This window comes from Camelina sativa, chromosome 6, assembly GCF_030686135.1.
Source record: "Camelina sativa cultivar CO46 ecotype springtype chromosome 6, ASM3068613v1".
Taxonomy (NCBI): Eukaryota; Viridiplantae; Streptophyta; class Magnoliopsida; order Brassicales; family Brassicaceae; genus Camelina; species Camelina sativa.
The window spans coordinates 20,281,842-20,299,472 of record NC_141885.1 but is presented as its reverse complement, the minus strand read 5'-3'; the positions used below and the strand labels follow the sequence as shown (position 1 = coordinate 20,299,472).

At 33.8% G+C, this 17,631-nt stretch overlaps 3 protein-coding genes across 3 annotated transcripts; 1 reads left to right on the top strand and 2 right to left on the bottom strand.

Moving 5' to 3' along the window:
* Positions 1–895: 895 nt before the first annotated feature.
* LOC104791826 (ubiquitin-conjugating enzyme E2 14) lies at positions 896–3,314 on the bottom strand. The gene is made up of 5 exons (XM_010517804.3): positions 2,757–3,314; positions 2,506–2,608; positions 2,085–2,182; positions 1,880–1,980; positions 896–1,430 (listed from the first exon to the last, which is right to left on the bottom strand). Exons 1-5 carry the CDS (start codon positions 2,800–2,802, stop codon positions 1,275–1,277), a joined length of 504 nt encoding a protein of 167 aa, XP_010516106.1. The 5' UTR covers positions 2,803–3,314; the 3' UTR covers positions 896–1,274.
* Positions 3,315–5,297: 1,983 nt separating this feature from the next.
* On the bottom strand, positions 5,298–7,490 carry LOC104791825 (dof zinc finger protein DOF3.6-like). Its single transcript, XM_010517803.2, has 2 exons — positions 7,254–7,490; positions 5,298–6,675 (listed from the first exon to the last, which is right to left on the bottom strand). The coding sequence occupies exons 1-2, from the start codon at positions 7,305–7,307 to the stop codon at positions 5,653–5,655; spliced, it is 1,077 nt and encodes a 358-aa protein (XP_010516105.2). The 5' UTR covers positions 7,308–7,490; the 3' UTR covers positions 5,298–5,652.
* A 5,463-nt stretch (positions 7,491–12,953) lies between these two features.
* LOC104791824 (very-long-chain enoyl-CoA reductase) lies at positions 12,954–15,380 on the top strand. The gene is made up of 4 exons (XM_010517802.3): positions 12,954–13,252; positions 13,480–13,519; positions 14,098–14,852; positions 14,970–15,380. The coding sequence occupies exons 1-4, from the start codon at positions 13,184–13,186 to the stop codon at positions 15,036–15,038; spliced, it is 933 nt and encodes a 310-aa protein (XP_010516104.1). The 5' UTR covers positions 12,954–13,183; the 3' UTR covers positions 15,039–15,380.
* The last annotated feature ends 2,251 nt before the right edge of the window (positions 15,381–17,631 follow it).

The window sequence follows — 17,631 nt, the reverse complement described above, 5'->3', positions numbered from 1 at the left end:
AAAAGTAAATGCTTGAGCTTGAGAAGCTTCTGGCCCCGTCGGCTTCTTTCCACAACTGAAAGAGAATCTGAAACAGGATCGGGAACATAATCTGGAGAAGATTTAGGATCACTGGAACTGAGTATCAAGGTGATCACAGAATCCATTGACAGCTGCATAAATGACTAGTATTTGTTTTTCAATTGGAAGTGGTGCATATTGTGGTTGTTTCGGAATTCCAAGAATTCTTGTTATACACTTGTTCCAACCCTTAATCCGCTTTTCTAAGTTCAGCGATATTGAATCAATCGAGCGGACTTCTAACACTTGTTCTACTTTTGGAAGACCTTGTGTTATATCACGGGATCTCGATTTTTCATATATAAATGTAACTAATGTATCCCCTTCCGAAAGAATATAATCCATCCGAATGGGATAAGAAAAATACCCCTCTTTCTTTTTTATTTTATTATTCTATGCTCTTTTCTTAATTGAAGAATTATCGTAAAATTTGTGAAGTGTCGACTAATCCGCAGGAGGGGACGAATTATAGGAGTAAGAAAGAAACCTAGCATATATGATAGCTACTTGCAAAAAGTTTGAGCTGACACATTCGTGATCCGTCATGTAACCGAAATATGGATAAGTTAACTGAGATAATAATTTGGATGCTCGTATCTTATGTATGAGCTCGTGAGCTAGACCGCACTCTTCATAGACATCAAGTGGTTCGAGTAAGGGTTTTGTTTCCTGTGACCGTGGCTACATCATTGGAAATCATTATCTCCAAATTTGGTTGAACCACCAGATTTTAAATCAAAACAATCAGAGTGTTGTTAACAGCAACTTTTTAAAGACTCGTCTAGAGAACAGAAGTATATGAGTATATCAACCGAAAGACAACATTGAAATATTCTTTTCGAATTCTAACTTCTGACCTTTTGCAATTAAACAAAACTACCACAAGTTATAAAATTCAGAATTACCCCAAAACCAGAATTAAGTTAAAAAAGAAAAGCCATATCAAATGAATATCAAAAGAGAATGTGAAAACGAATCCATTAACGATAATCCTAATATATGGAGTGGATTTGATTCCACTACAATATTCCAAACCTTAAAAGCCAAACCCAAAACCAAAAGAAAAGAAGAAAAAAAATAAAGAAGAAAAGAAGAGCTGCTTTTTGACAGTCAGATTCATTTGCTGCTTGCTTGAAGATGGATCTGCTTACGCTCTCTCATAAGATTAGAATAGAAATTTTCTACAACACGAAAAAAACGCAAGAGAGAGATGTTCACAGCATCTCTTGCGATCTTCTGACACAGCGACTCACTTTCTTCCTAAACTCTGCTCTGTTGTCTCTCCATTCCTTTGCTGCTTCCACATTCGCGGGTGACTCGTCGTTGGGACCCGAGAGCATCGATATGATACTCAACACAATGCTTTCTACCTGCATCATACAGACCCAACATTAGCTTCAATATAGTACAGTCTTCTTTTCTCATATGATCTAATAAGAGAACACTCAAACACTATCGATTAAAGAGGTACAGAACAGATAAAACAGTATGTAGTCCATATTCCACTCAAGTACCCTTACTTGAAAGAGGTTTAATCTAAGTTGCACTATTCTCCAGAGTACTCCTAAGGACTTATAAATTCCAAGAACATTTTAAAAGCAAGTGACACAAGTGCGGAGTGAATAAGCTCAATATCAAACAAAACCAGTCTCTTTCTAAAACCTTTCTACACAAGAGAAAGCTAGCTGTATTCCAAGAATGTTGGGCTATAAAGCAGACCCCAAGAAATCCAAACCCATAGATAACTCAGCCCTACATACAAACTACGAGGGCACTGAAGCTAAACAGTGAAAGAAAAAGATGAAAATAAAACACATACCGTATGAACAGGGGTCCAACGTTCTGAGGCAAGCTCGTATCCATTAGGATCATCACCAGGAGGATGAAGAATAGAAATGCAAACTTTTCCATCAGCATAAACTAGAGTCAAAAAGAGTACAAAAACATCATCAGAAGACTGAATCTAAAAGTTCGAGGTAAACCAAGATTAGTTATCTCCAGAAGAATTAATAAAATCCACACACCATTAGGATGCCACATCTCTGAGGTGAACGTCACTGTTGGTGGACTAACTGGATAATTCTCTGGAAACGTCATAATTGCATTAAAAAAACCACCTTCACTGCAAAATCAAAAGACATAAAGTTTCAATACCATGTAGTAATTTGGTACCACAACAATTCATCTAATAAACTCAAACCTATAAGAGCAGACCAGGTAAAAAAAAAAACAAGTCACTCATGTTATCCTCAATCAAACAATAACACAAGTGGGAGCACAACAGAACCAATCAAATGGAATCATCTTAAGGCAATGCAAAACAAACTACAAGTTGATCGAAAACGAATCCACGAACTTACATTGAGATACTAAACAGAGGAATAGGGCTGATTTCAACAAGCAAGACAAATTAGAAAAGAAAGAAAGAAGAAGAAAGAAACTTACTACAAAGTATCAGGAGGACCCATAATTGAGACGCTCCATTGGAAAACGTTAGTCTCATCAACGAGGCCAGCTGAGAAACCATCAACAGGCTTCTTGCACAGATCTGAAAAGAACCCAACAAAATTAGCCAAAAACCCAGACCACGATACTCGAAATCAAACCCAATCCAGAGCAAAAAAAAAAAAAAAACATAAATCAAAAACCCTAGACGGATCGAACAAGAAAAAAAAAAAAAAAAAAAAAAGAGAAACCTTTAAGTTGTTTCTGAAGAAGAAGGCTTGCTTGATTGTTTGCCATCGTTAACAAGCCACCGGACGAAAGAGAGAGAGAGAGAGAGAGAGAAGGAACTACTAGATTCGTGGGGGAAGATGAGGTTTAGCCCAAAGGATGGATTTTGTAGACGCGACGAGAGAGAAAAAGATGTGATGGTTTAGACTTTAGAGCAATCAAACCGTCTCAGTATTTACTAGTACTTTTTAGTTTTAGGGTTGTTTTTTTTTATTTAAAAATAAAAATAAAAAGGGGCGGTGTGTACCTTTTATATTTTTATTTTTGTTATTTATTCATAAAAAAAAAATGGTAAAATCTTAACAATGGAATTTTTTTAAAAAGAGGAAAATCTCCAATTTGATTTTCGGTTTTTGGTCAAATACTTTTTACCTTTAGATAAAATAAAAGAAACCAAGCGGTTCGAAAAGCCGAATGCCTCGAGTAAAAAGATCAAGACGGAGATCGAGAGAGCAAGTCAAGGACGTAAAGAGGCTCGGCCATTTAGAGGAGCCAATAATGATGACACCACCAAGACTAGCATTAAAAAAATAGAGTCCCGAACCACATAATTAACACCAACAAAATATCAATTCCGGTTTAGTAATTTAGACATGCATTGTGATTGTGATTAAATAATGATCTAGAAGAGATCCCAACCACAACTGCCAAATCTTGGAAAGGAGTCCAAGAAGCCAAGACCACGGAAGATCATATAGAAACAAGCCCAAAATCAAGTCCATTCATTTTTTTTTAATATGATTTTACTTCAAAGACCTTCACCAAAAGATACATATGGACTCGATTCGCCTCTTATATTCCGTTACCTCTGAATCTAAGCTAATTCATCGAATGTATTATGCTATCAGCCTCAAACTTACACCGATATGAAAGACTAACATCTTTTCTTTCTAATTTATTACTAACTAAACTTAACATCTAACCTCTCATTATAATACTCCTAATTAACACATTACCACACACCTGATCTTTCTGCACCCCGATCAGTCCTCCACGTTAGTTTAATTTAACACTTTCCTCTCTAGCTTCATTTCATCCGTAATTTAACATTGCTCTAAAACCGATCGCATGCGAATTCAGGAAACAAAAAAAAAGAAAGAAATCAAAAGTGAATCAGAGTAGAGTTGATTCATAAATTGGTAACTGCTATCTGTGAACATTATGTGAAGAAGAAGATAAGTGAGGTTATGATTTGAGGGCATGTGGAAGAACGTGAGCTACTATTCTCGGTTAGACCGTAATATGAAAACTTACAATTAAAAATAAAATAAAATAAAAGTTAAACTAAAATGATGTACTTTGGTTGCATTTGATATGTTGTGGACTATGGAGGACGAGACATGAACATTTTGTTTTTTCGGACAAAAGACGAGACATGAACATATGCTTTCTCTTTTCCTTTTGTGTTTTTTGTTATCTTTTCTTTTCTTTTGACGCATTTTGCTATTCTTGCACTTTAATTATCAGGTATATTTCTAAAATTGGATTGGGTGTGTGCCTTATGAATTTACTTTAACTCTAAGTCTCTAATGCTAAATGGGAAAGAGAGCGATATGATTTTGGGAAATATACACTTTATTCGAGGGCATTGGTTTTTGCAAAAGTATATCCAAAAAGCCAAGATTCCACAACCCCTTGGAGATTGGCACTCATCAAAAGACTTATTTCTCAATTTTCATAAACACATGTATTGATCTCGTACCCTCAGTAATGTCGCGGGAGAGGGAGACGATGGTCGAAAACGTTTGTATTTTTATAAATAACGTTTTATATCAATAATGAATTTAATATTTATAAAAATAGGTTAAATTGAAAAATATGATTCCTGCATCTCTCTCTATCTCTTTGTGTATGAGTGTATAAATGGATGTATGTACACATACATATGTCCGTACTTTTTTATTCCATCTGGTCTTACGTTTGTTTTGTCACTTACGACAAAAAATCCCTGAATTCCTTATAACTGATTTTTCCATTGTTCTTTAGCTCGAGTGGTAGCTTTAGTTTCTATCTATAATTGATTTAGTTTCTATAATTTTATGTTCCACATCCTTTTACCATTTTGTAGAATTTGTGAAAAAGGTTCACAGTAATGGGCATAATATAAAAATATCATTTTTACATGCATCGTTATATTTAAAATTTGAAACGTATTTATCTCTAATTATTAATGAAAAATAGAAATATTTTTAATGCAAAGTCTCTAGTTAGTCTTTTTTTTTGTTCTTGATAATAAAATGAAAAAATGCAAACGAAAACATTTGCGTTTTTTATTTGTGTTTATATTTCATATTTAAGAAGAAAAAAAAGAATATAATTAGTTTTACCAAAGAAGTGAATCATATCCTCATTTGAAAATGGATGTTATTTTGGAAATATAGTTTGAACTTAGGATATACATTCGACAAAAAACAATTGCTTTGGTCAGAGTTAAAATTCGACTTAATTACGTTTACATATACATTACATGCTCTATAGATGTCTCATAATGGGTCTCCAAGAAATTGAGAATTTGATTGATTATTCAATGAACACACAAAAAAAGGTTTCCATCATCAACTCTTGAATTCATACATCACCCACACCTCTAACTATATATAACCAATAACACCAAATTCCAATAAACACATATATCACCAGAACCAATTAACATACTCACACTCTGATTTTTTTTTTAAATATGAAAAAGATAGTTTCAATTATAATTAACCATACCTTTCCTCTGGAGCCCCAAAATTAGCCTTTGGATATAGCTGCATGCATGGTTTGATCTCTCCTCACTAATAACACGCATGGCAAGCGATCAATATATAACCCAACCAACAAAAGAATCATCAAGAATAGCTAGTGCCCGAGTATTTAGAATGAGAGATGGCCTGTCGAGTTGTTGGAGGTGAAACCGGTCCAAGAACTATTACTGCCCCATGATGTGTATTCATTGTTCCCGGATGAGTTTATGTTAATATTCCCCAAAAAGTTTCTCGATAAGTTACTTAGTCCATCCCCATCTCTACTACCCTGATCCTGATCATTCTCTTCGGCCTTCACATTTCTCGTTTGCTCGGCTTCATCTCCGCGTGAAGCCAAATCCATCAAGGTTTTAGACATTAGCTGATTGGAATAGTCACTACTCTTTTGTTGTGGATCGGCTTGATTAACACCTTCATTACCTTCTAGTACTGGATATAACGCATTTGAAGATTGTATCAACCCGTTAGTGTTGATTAAGAAAGGGATCTGTTGAGCTTGTTGCGATGAAGGTATCCTCCATGGGTCCAAGATCCGACCACTAGAACTCATCCCACTTATCACGTTGCTTATTTGAATGCCGCCAAAATCTAACCCATTGTTGCTTGAATTGTAGTCTGATCCAAGGCTTTGGAGAGGAGGCAAGATGGGTAAGTTGGAAGTAAACCCCGGGCTTTGGCCGTAGCTAAGAAACTTGCTAGGGTTTGAGTAACTTGGGTGGGAAGTAAGTGATGAAGTAGTGGTATTGTTATCAGCCGAGACCAAGACAGTAGATTTCGATCTCCCGCCGTTGGATTTGCTTCTCTTGTTCCTCCTAAAGCCTCCTCCAACAGGAACATTCCTCAGGGCACCACCACGTGTCCAATAGCGGCGACATGTTTTGCAGAAATGGCGAGGCTGAGTAAGGCTATAGTTATTGAAGTAACAAAACTTTGTATTGGTAGAGTCACATCTAGGGCAATTTAGAGCTGCTTCAGGCAATGGGACTTTCGCGATCCGAGCACGTTCCACCATCGAATTCACTCTAGTTTGGCTCGAGCCAGCCTGAGAAGCCGGTGGTGATGAGAGCTGCCGTAAGTAACTACTAGGGTTCTGGTCAGTTGTAACACAGTCTAGCTGCTGTTGGCTCCCTTGCTGCATATTCACATAATTAATTAGTACTTATTAGTTTTCAGGATTGCAATAAAGCAGAAAGGATTCGAGTAGGAAACATTGGTCGGTGAGAAAAGAAAAGAGATAATTGTTCTACTTTGACAAGAATTGCAGATTTATTATAGTTGTTTTTTGACAAAGCTGCAGAAAGAAAATGGATGAATAATAACGCACAGATTAAAGTCATAGTAACTTTTTGTTTAATTCGATGGCGGTGTAAAAAGCTAGACAAAGAGAAAAATACATTCTATAAGGAAAATATGCATAACTTCATAAAACCAAAGTCCTTAAAATAGAAAAATAAAGATCAAAATTAAACTCATCTTTATATAAATTACTGGTATATTCGAGAGAAGACATGAAAAAAGGTTTTTATCAGCTTAAGAATAAGTATATACGCGAATTTTTTCTTTTTTTTTCCGCAGAGATGAACAAGAGAAAAAAACTAAGTAGCAATTTTGTAGAACAAAAACTGCAATCTTCATATATCTTGATCGAACTTATAAGAGGAAAAAATGAATGAATGAAGAACATCTAATATCATCATAAACGAATATTACCTGCTGCCAGTTATGTGAATCAAACTGATTCACTGGAAGAGATGAGAAAACCATCTTTAAATGGTTTCTTTTTTTTTTAGGTAAGAGGTCGCAGATATGGTGGAAAATCACATCATATAAGAAAGAATTGATCTAGAGAGAGAAGAGAGAAGAGAGGAGCTGAATGAGATAAAAAGAAGATGAAATGAAGTTTCCTTGTTTAATTTATTGTGTTTCTTAATTCTCTTTACTCTTTTTTATTTTATTTTTCCTTTTCTCTTTCAATTTTCATCATTCTCTTAGTCTCTTTTATTTCTTTTTGTTTTCATCAAAAAACCTTCTTATTTATTGTTAACCTTTTTGGAATTAAGTGTCGATTTAAAGAAGTTTTCTGTTTTGCTTATTTTCGCAAGTCAATCATCTACGACGTCATTGTGTGTGTCTTGGTTGTATCACTGTTTATATCAAGTATGAATTTGTTTCATATATGTTATACTAATATTAATCTCGCACATAGCTGATAGCTCCGTATGAAATTGATCAATTTCACTACAACATTTGGTTGAATGAAACTATGATATCATATGTGTGTATTTTTGATTAAGTAATTATATATACATTTTTTATAAGGATATCATATCTGTGTTAGTATATTGTGTATGTTACTTGTCAATCAATGAGAAAAAGACGATTGAAATCTAAGTTGGTAGATAATTCACTCCCTTGTCCGATCCGATTCCACTTTCTACATATATTGTATTTCATTAGCACCGATAAATTTCAATATAATTCTTTTATGAGAGAAACGACAAGGAAATATAGTTTTCTTAGCATGTAAGCTTTTTTTTCTTTCTTTGCATACGTTTACAGACAGTGGTGCCCAAAAAGAAATGTGAAGCGCAAGAGTACTGGCCATGCAGAGAGAGAAACCCTAGGCACCTCCCTTCAATTTTTTTAATTAAAAGGTCAAAAAACAACGAGAGAGGCGAATAATTAGCTAGATTAATATATAAAAAAACAAAAAGATTTGGAAATTAATAAAGAAACAAATAAAGGTGAATTGGTAGTGGGGTGGTCTTTGGTGGAGTTGTCACAATCGAGTGTACCTTTGTTTTCCTCGGGTGTGACCCAAGTTTCGTTTTTCATAGTATTATTTTAGTTATCTTTCTTATAATTTTTCGTCATTGTGTTTTTCGTCTTATAAAAATAGATTACCTTTGCATGGCGAGATTTTATAGATTCCGAGTGGTCAGTCTTAAGAATGATCCAAGAACTCTTATGATTCTATATATGTATATGGTTTCCTTCAAATAAATGATAATACTATTAGATTTTGTGATCCAATTAATAAATCGTTCAGTTTTTTTCTGAACTTCGATATCAAATAAGAAATTATAATGTACTGATTTAGTGATTTGGATAATTTACAACACAAGATAAATAAAAACTAGAATTTATAATTAAGCCAATAAATCAAATCATGATGATTCTACACAGTTGTTTATTTCTTTTCTTTTTTTTCCTGATTCTGGTATCCTATAGAGTTTTTTCGGGTATGCAAATGGACTGTAAGCAATGAATCTATATTCATGTAGTTAAAGGGATAAAGCTGAGCAATTCTGCGCTTGGAAAGAATCGATCTCTGACCTAGACCAACAGGGCGACTCTTCTACCAAGACTAAAACCACTAGCCCACCACCTCGTGATTACTTAACGATAACATTGAATGATTGAAAATAATATATTTCGAATTACAATAAAACCTCTATAAATTAATAATGTTGGGACCAATACATTTATTGATTTATAGTGAAATTAATTTGTAAATTAATAATTATTAATTTATAGATATATTTTTAATAGTTTAACTTTTTAAAATTATGAATTGAGACAATTTTAACAATAATTTCGAATATTCAAAATTTTATGGTATTGGAATTGAATTTGTAATATTTAGAAAACATTATTAACAATAAATTACAAATACAATAGACAAATTCACTTATACACATGACATACATAAAATTAATTCATGAATAATAATATAGATTGTTGTATTTTAATAGTCAATCAAACTATCAAAATGTAAATGATGGATATCTAAAAATTGACAATTTAAAAAAATATAGTTATATTTATGACATGTTACAAAATATTTTATATTATTATAGTTTGAAAATACAACATAACAGTTGTTTTGTAGATATGAGTTTTAGGAGAAACATACATTATATTTTTTTTCTTTATATTCATTATATATATATATATATGTAAATTTACATGATTATTAATTTATAATATTATTGAAACCATATTTTACATGAGGATTTCAGAAAAATTATTATCTTATTATCTTATCGAATTTTGTTATTTTTTATACTGGTTTGACTTAGGACTGACAAAATTTATTAATTTATAATGTTTATTAATTTATAGAGGTTTTACTGTATGATCACTGGCCAATCTATATGTATTTTATGATTTATATTTTATAATATGTTTACAAATGTGAGTGGTACGTAAGATTTAGTAAAGACGGACATGTTTTAGGAAGGTGTCCCAGTCCGCTCCGCGCGCCATTTCTAAAAGAAAGATTTGTGGTCCAAATTATGTAAATTTGATCAGACCTTCTTTTTAATGGACCAAACTATGTCGACACATAACAGCAAACATCGCTAACTACATAATTCACAATTAATTAACCTTTTTTTAAAAAACATATTATTAAAATTAATTATCTAATGATACTATCTATACAACAAACATCTCTCTCTGTCTCTCACTAATCGTTATCTTCATTATAAAAAAATCGTTTCAACTAAGAAAATGATCAAACTGAGCCAAAACGATAAGAAGAACTTCCAAAAAATTTGAATTACTTGGAAATTTGGATGAAGTTGAAACACAGAAAGAACATGATTTTGAAATTCTGTAGTAGTAATATGAACTAGCCAATTTTCTTTCAATTATGTGTACTAAATTTATCTCACAAAAAAATTTGGCATCAGCAACGCGAACAACTTGATTTTGAAAGTAAGTAATTAGTAACATATCGATCTATGATAATAAGTTATATGTTTGAGTAACTGAGAGTGTTTTAGTCGGAATGTAACATGTTGAGCTTCGAAGTAGCTGAAACAAGAGGGATAATACGGTGTCTTCATCTATTGGTGAGCTATTGAACGACTAGGGAAGAAGCTTAGCTCGAATCAGAGACCTCTAATTTATCGATGAAGAACGGCTACTCCCCATAATGCAAAAACAGAAAAAAAAGTCTTGGGTTTACACTTCTTCTAGCTAGGGTGAGTAGATGAGGACTTGAAACAGTTTGTTAAATTAGTCTTTCAGATTTTATGTTATTTTAATAAAAATTGTATGAAATTATGATATAGAAAATCTATACATATTGGCTCCAATTGGTGACCAATATTTAAAAAAAGAATGAGGAGGAATGTCATATTCCTTTTTATTCCACAATTTTTTACCATTTGAAAGTAATATACTTTTCTCTACATCCTCTACATTCTTTAAAAAATAATGAACAATAGTACAAAAATGTTCCTCTCCAAAATTGATGAGGAACAAATGGAACAAAAAAAAAACAAATATAAAAATTCGTTTTTTATTTTAAAATAAATAAAAATGTGTTTATTTATAATATTTAATTTTGTAGTAAAAGAATTTTCGGCTCCTACTGATAACCATTAGAAGAACAAAAAGAAAAATAATAAAAAAAATAATGCAGAATGACATAAACAGTTTTTGAAAAATGAAAGGAAAATCTGCAGAGAATAAACAAAATTAGCAATAAATGGTAATGGTTACCATTTATTATTTTGTTCATTCTCTGCAGATTTTCTTTTTATTTCTCAAAAATTGTTTATTCCATTATGTATTGTTCTTTTTTTTTTTGTTTTTCTAATGGTTACCAGTAGGAGCCATTAGTTTTTGTATGTTTACTTTTTAAGGAGCACTTTATCTTTTTTTTTATTTTATTTTTAATAGAAATTTATTATTTAAAAGAAGTTCGTCTTTATAGAAATGTGCATGTAGTGTTTTTTTTTTATATATTAGTAATACATTTTCATGCAACTAAAAAAGAATCTTCTCTTATCTGTAGTGTACATCTCATGAGCCCATATTCATGGTTGTAAAGCAACACACCTTCTCTGCAGCTTTTTCTTTTCTTTTTCTTGCATCCATATTTCATATTTACACACAATATTAATATTATATGCATCTATGATACAATTAATAGTTACTCATATAGCTTGATCTTGATTAGCTTTCAAGATATACTTTTAAGTGAGAAAAATCGATATAGCTAGCATCAAATTGAAATCGTTATCACGTGTCATTCTTTAGTAGAAGATTCCTAGATTCCAATGCAAGAACCTGCGCATAATTTCATCAGTAAGGGAAATGCTCTGAAAGATATAGCCATAATATAGTATAATCTATTTAGCTATCTATATACGGCTTTCTAATCACTGCTTTAAAAGTGTTTCATGCTAGCTATATCTGGTGTTGCCACTTTTACACCTTAATTTTATAAAGTCATACTTGTAGGAGTAAAATAGACTAATGAATGCTCAAATTGTGGTAGATTGGATAATTTGTACACTGAGAACCAAAAAAAAAAACGTTTCTTTAGAGAAGAATATTGTAATACTTGTACTGCTCACTTGAGAAAAATCATCTAGCTTTGGCCATGAATGGAAGATGGTTTTTAAATGGTTTTTAGATTATAGATTTTGGTTTTTAGTTTTTGGTTTTTGATTTTTGAGATTTTAGTTTTTTGTAAGAAAGTTATTTTTAAAATAATTACATAAAGAAACATAAAAAAATAAAAAGAATCGTAAGTTTTCCCTAAAATCTGTAATTATGTGGATTCTAGTTTTTGTTAATATTTATAAAGAAAAGCTAAAAACTAGTTTTCCTATCCTTTAGGAAATCTATTTAATGTAAAATCTTGAATGGAGAAAAAATTGGTTTTTGAAAAACAAAATCCAAAAACTATAGTAGAATCTACTTGCCATTCAAGGCCTTTGTAATTTGTAAAAAGAGGAAGATATTATTAGGTTAGAATATTTGTTTGTACAGTATGGTGTTTTTGATTGCATGTTTCCGCTGGCTTCATTATTAATTTATCCCAAAAAAACCGTTCAAGGAATACCGTTATGCATTTGCTTAATTAGCCGGGGTAAAGCGTTACATCTAGATCTAGGAGCCAGGAGACGTGTCTACGATGGGCAGATCCGCCGATGGCTTTGCTATTCACAACACAAACTTTGTAAATAATACTAATACTAGCTGTAATTGGGTCAATCTGTTGAGTGTGGGCATTTTATTGATAAATGGCGAAGCAAAGTTCGTTGACCAACAAACTCAACACTACTACTTCCGATGCATGTGGGTTAATGAAGGGAGCATTGATTATATAATTACGTCTTTTAAACGACAAGACAACAACGAGGATTCTTTCTCTTTACTCCGTTTCATTTTTCGTTAATGGAAGCAAACATAAGACTCTTTTTCACTGCGTGCTTTGATACCGTTTTAAACAACACTTAATTAGGTGTACAATTCTAAATTTCTAATTCTAAATGTCTAATTCTAAATTGATACATAAACCAAAAAAAAAAAGTCAAAAACAAAATTTGAATGGTTTACTAATAAATGGATCCTTAAAACAAAAGCCATTATTTCCAACAAATGTTTATATTTGGACCCAAAAAAAAGGATGGGGACCAAATGAAGTAAAATAAATAAATGGTCCCAATGGTATAAGTTGGGAAGATAGTTAGTTCTCCTACTCCCAACTACATCCCTCTTCAATGCTCAATCTCGTCTTCTTCTTCTTCTTCTTCCTCCTCCTCTCTATTTAGTTTCCTTTCTCTTTCTCTCAATTTCCTCATCTGGGTCTTCCTCGTTTGCTCCGCTTAATCGTCATGAAGGTCACCGTTGTCTCTCGCAGCGGCAGAGAAGTTCTCAAGGCTCCCCTCGACCTCCCCGATTCGGTACTTTTGATACTCTTTCTCCGATCTGCTTCATGTTCTGATTAATGGGTCTGTTTCTATAATGTGATTTTGAGGTTTTTTTTTTTTTTGTTCCTTTAAGTTTGCTTGCTCGATATCCCCCTGGAGATATGTAGGGAAAGTTTCATTCTTTTTTATTTTTTTTATTTATTGATTTGAGGGTTGCTGATTCGAATTTTGTGTGTGTGTGTGTGTTCTGTTCTACGCAGGCCACTGTTGCTGATCTGCAAGAAGCGTTTTATAAGAGAGGTAAAGTTTTCATTTTTACTAGGGATTTATTTGACTTCTCGAATGCTCAAGATAGATCTAGTCTTGACTGTGTAAGCTAGTGTTAAAATGTCATTCATGTACATTGCAGTTTTTATGTGTTTTTGAGTTCCTCCTTTTAGAATTTGATGCTTATGGGTTTATATAATCAAGTTCTGTGTTGAAGCTAAGCTTAAAGGAGTATCTAGATTTGATAATGCTATATAATGGTGAGAAGGATCACTTATAAGCTTCTAAACACAGTATTGGTTCTGTATCAATCATCATTCATCACAACCTTTTGTCATTAATGGATCAGTCCCTTTTTTTAGCCAGACAAACTGTTCATTTTAGGCTTGTCTATTACTGACGATAGGTTGTAATGACAATATCTGAATTCTTTTTAGTTCTTACTACAATGTATAATCAGTGTGTCACTTCAATCTGGTTTCTCTACAGTAAGTCAGTAACTGTATTGAAGTTTTTTCTTCTTCACATCTTTGAATAGATTTACTAAATGTATTATGGTATTTTTTCATTTGGTGTTAAAAGGTTTGATTTGGGTTTTATTGTTTCATCAGCTAAGAAGTTTTACCCGTCGAGGCAAAGACTGACTCTTCCTGTAGCTCCTGGATCAAAGGAGAAACCTGTTGTACTCAATAGCAAGAAATCACTCAAGGAGTACTGTGATGGAAACAACAACTCCTTAACCGTAGTCTTCAAAGACTTGGGGGCACAAGTTTCCTACCGCACGCTCTTCTTCTTCGAGTATCTTGGCCCTCTCCTTATCTACCCTGTCTTTTACTACTTACCTGTTTACAAGTTCCTTGGATATGGAGAGGACCGTGTGATCCATCCTGTCCAGACGTACGCTATGTACTACTGGTGCTTTCACTACTTCAAACGGATCTTAGAAACGTTTTTCGTTCATCGGTTCAGCCATGCAACCTCCCCAATCGCGAATGTGTTCAGGAACTGTGCTTATTACTGGAGCTTTGGTGCTTACATTGCGTATTACGTCAACCATCCCTTGTACACACCGGTCAGTGACCTTCAGATGAAGATTGGTTTCGGTTTTGGTTTGGTCTGCCAAGTCGCAAACTTCTACTGTCACATTTTGCTGAAGAATCTTAGGGACCCCAGTGGGTCTGGAGGCTACCAGATTCCACGCGGTTTCCTCTTCAACATTGTCACATGTGCCAATTACACAACCGAGATTTACCAATGGCTAGGATTCAACATCGCTACACAGACTGTTGCTGGATACGTTTTCCTCGCTGTTGCTGCTCTCATCATGACCAATTGGGCTCTTGGAAAGCACAGCCGTCTGAGAAAGGTAAACAAAGCTTTCCTTTTACTATTTTGCTACAACTGAAAAATTTCAGAACTTTGGCTTTTTTTTATTTTGTTGGACTTGTTCTTATTGTTGGGGTTTTGATATTTGGTATTGCAGATATTTGATGGAAAAGATGGAAAACCAAAGTATCCAAGACGATGGGTGATACTTCCACCATTCCTTTAGAAAGCCATTGTCTTTTATAATCAGTTGAAGATCTTAATAAAGTTGAAAAAGATAATCTTCTTTGCTTTCTCTGTAATGTTATTTTTTTCTTGGGTCAATTTCTATTTTGGTTATAACTTTTTAATTCCTTTTGTTTCTAAGTGTTTTTAAGTTAGAGTTTTAGAATGTACTTCTTTTAGTTGTTTCTCACGCAAACCAAATCCTCCTATGTATTGCATACTCAAATAAGAAAGTTTGAATACAATAACATTAATCCATAAAAAAAAGAGGCTGTCTGCTATAGCTTATGTTCTCAATCAAAATGTACTGAAAGCAAAAATCAATGTACGTACTACATTGTCATTTTTGATCATAGAAGACAAAACAAGTCACAAAGCATGTTATGAAGAAATGACATAATAGTCGGGAAGATAATTGTTAGTTTATGCGGCCTTCTACAGTGACAATTGCAATGAGTTTTTTTTTTTTTTTTGGTAAGAACAGTGACAATTGCAATGAGTTTAGACGGCGATGAAAAAATTGACTAGTCTGAACGAAATAGAAGTTGTAAAAGTTCAACATAACATTTTTATAAGTTACACATTTTTAGTTGTCTCGAAAGAATAGGTGAATAAATCAGTAGATCAAACGAAAAATGTAATGGTAAATAAAATTACCAGAAGGAAACAGAAGCAAATTACAGAAAGACTCAGACAAACCGGGAGAGAAAGAAGGTAATCAAACTGAAGAATTTTTCCCCCACATTTGATCAGAAAGTTCATCTCTCAAGACCGATGAAGCCTCATCCGCAAGCTTGCAGCTTCGTTGCCTGTAGTGTATGTCATGTTGGTGAGATAAAGTTTGATTATCCAAAGTTTGGTCACCCATATCGATAAGAATGTTGTGCAGCAAGCAACAGACAAAGATTATCCGTGGTAACCGGTTTCTATCAGGCATCCACATTACCCCGTGTATTATCCTCCACCTGTCTTTAAGCTTCGACAATGCCATCTCCGCGGCTTTTCTTGTCTCCGAGTGTCTTTTGTTGAACTCGGTTTGAGGAAGCGACAAGGGTTTGCCTTGGTATGGAGTGAGAAGCCATGGAAGAAGAGGAAAACCAGAATCCCCTACTATGTATTCTCTCAGCTCGGCTCTTTCTGAGAGCAGAAACTTTTCCCCGTTCAGTCTCTTCCCTTTCTCAACTAGTTTGTAGAATCCCGAGTTCTTGAGGACAACATCATCGCTTAAACTTCCAGGCCAACCAGCGATTACATCGAGAAATCTCATGTCCGGGTCCACTACGGCCTGCAATATCATGCTGAAGTTCTTTTCTCCGTCCAGCCAAACTTTGTTTGAGGGTTCCACAGCAGGAAGGTTCATGACAATATGTGTAATGTCGATAGCGCCACAGCAATTAGGAAGACCTGAGATTTTCTCAAACTTTGATTTGACATCATCGAGTTTCGAGGGCCATGAGAGATGGTGCAATGCTCTCTCTTCCATTGATTCTACAAAGCGCCAAGTGATTTGGGAGACTGTTGACTGGTTCATCCCAAAGGTCTCCCCAATGACTGAGAGAGATTCACCAGAGCCAAGCCTCCTAAGCGCCACAGCTACGCGGTCATTGAGAGATAAAGGTTTGCCATTAGAGTCACTGAAATTTGCAGGCTTTGCTGTGAAATCGTCTTTGACAAGAGAGCAAATGTAGTCAAATGTCTTCTTTGATATCTTGAAAACTGACTCAAATGTCTTTGGATCCGATGAACCTAACAAAGGAGATAAATAAAAAACATGAAATTGATCAACAACAAAGTCAAGCTTATTTCCCTTTTAAAACAAAGACATATTGTCACTGTAAAAGATCCATAACTGTTCAAATCTCACTATATAGTTCATAAAACACTGAACCAGCTTAAATTCAACAGTTGTAAAAACTAAAAGAAGAAGAGCTAATCTGCAGTTATCATCAATAGGCATTGACCTACTTACTACAAAGAGGATTATACATGAGGAGGAGAAGGAAGGAGATAAATGCAACAAACTAATGTAGTTGGACAATTTTCAATCACAGTATCGAAAACATCTTAGCTGAGTGGTTGTCACAAAGATTCAATAATGTCATGACCAGAAAACAAAATATCCTCCAGGATGGTAACAGAAACACAGTCTAGTCAGAAGAGTCTGCTACCCTCCCCCCAAAGTCTTAAAAAGATTCATATCACAGAAACACTAAAGCAGAGTGGCACTACTAGCTCAAAAGTTGCATAATTTTTAAAAGAATCAAGTTCATCTCAACTTAATAAAAAAACCCTTCAGAGCTCTCACTTAAAGGAAGCATACCACAATCGAATAAAAAAAAAAGCAGTCACAAAACCCCAGAAACTACAAAATCAATATAAGATCGAAACAATAGACTCGAATGTAACAAAGTAAAGATTGATTAAAGAACAACTCTTTGCCCCCTACATTACTAATCTCAATCTAAGAAACAAAATTGCTCATTCTCAATCTCTCCAAGATTGTGAAATTGCTGCTTAAAACAGAATAGATTTTACCAGAAAGACGGCGAGAGAAGCCATCCCACCAATCCAAGGAGGAATGAGAAGATGGTGAG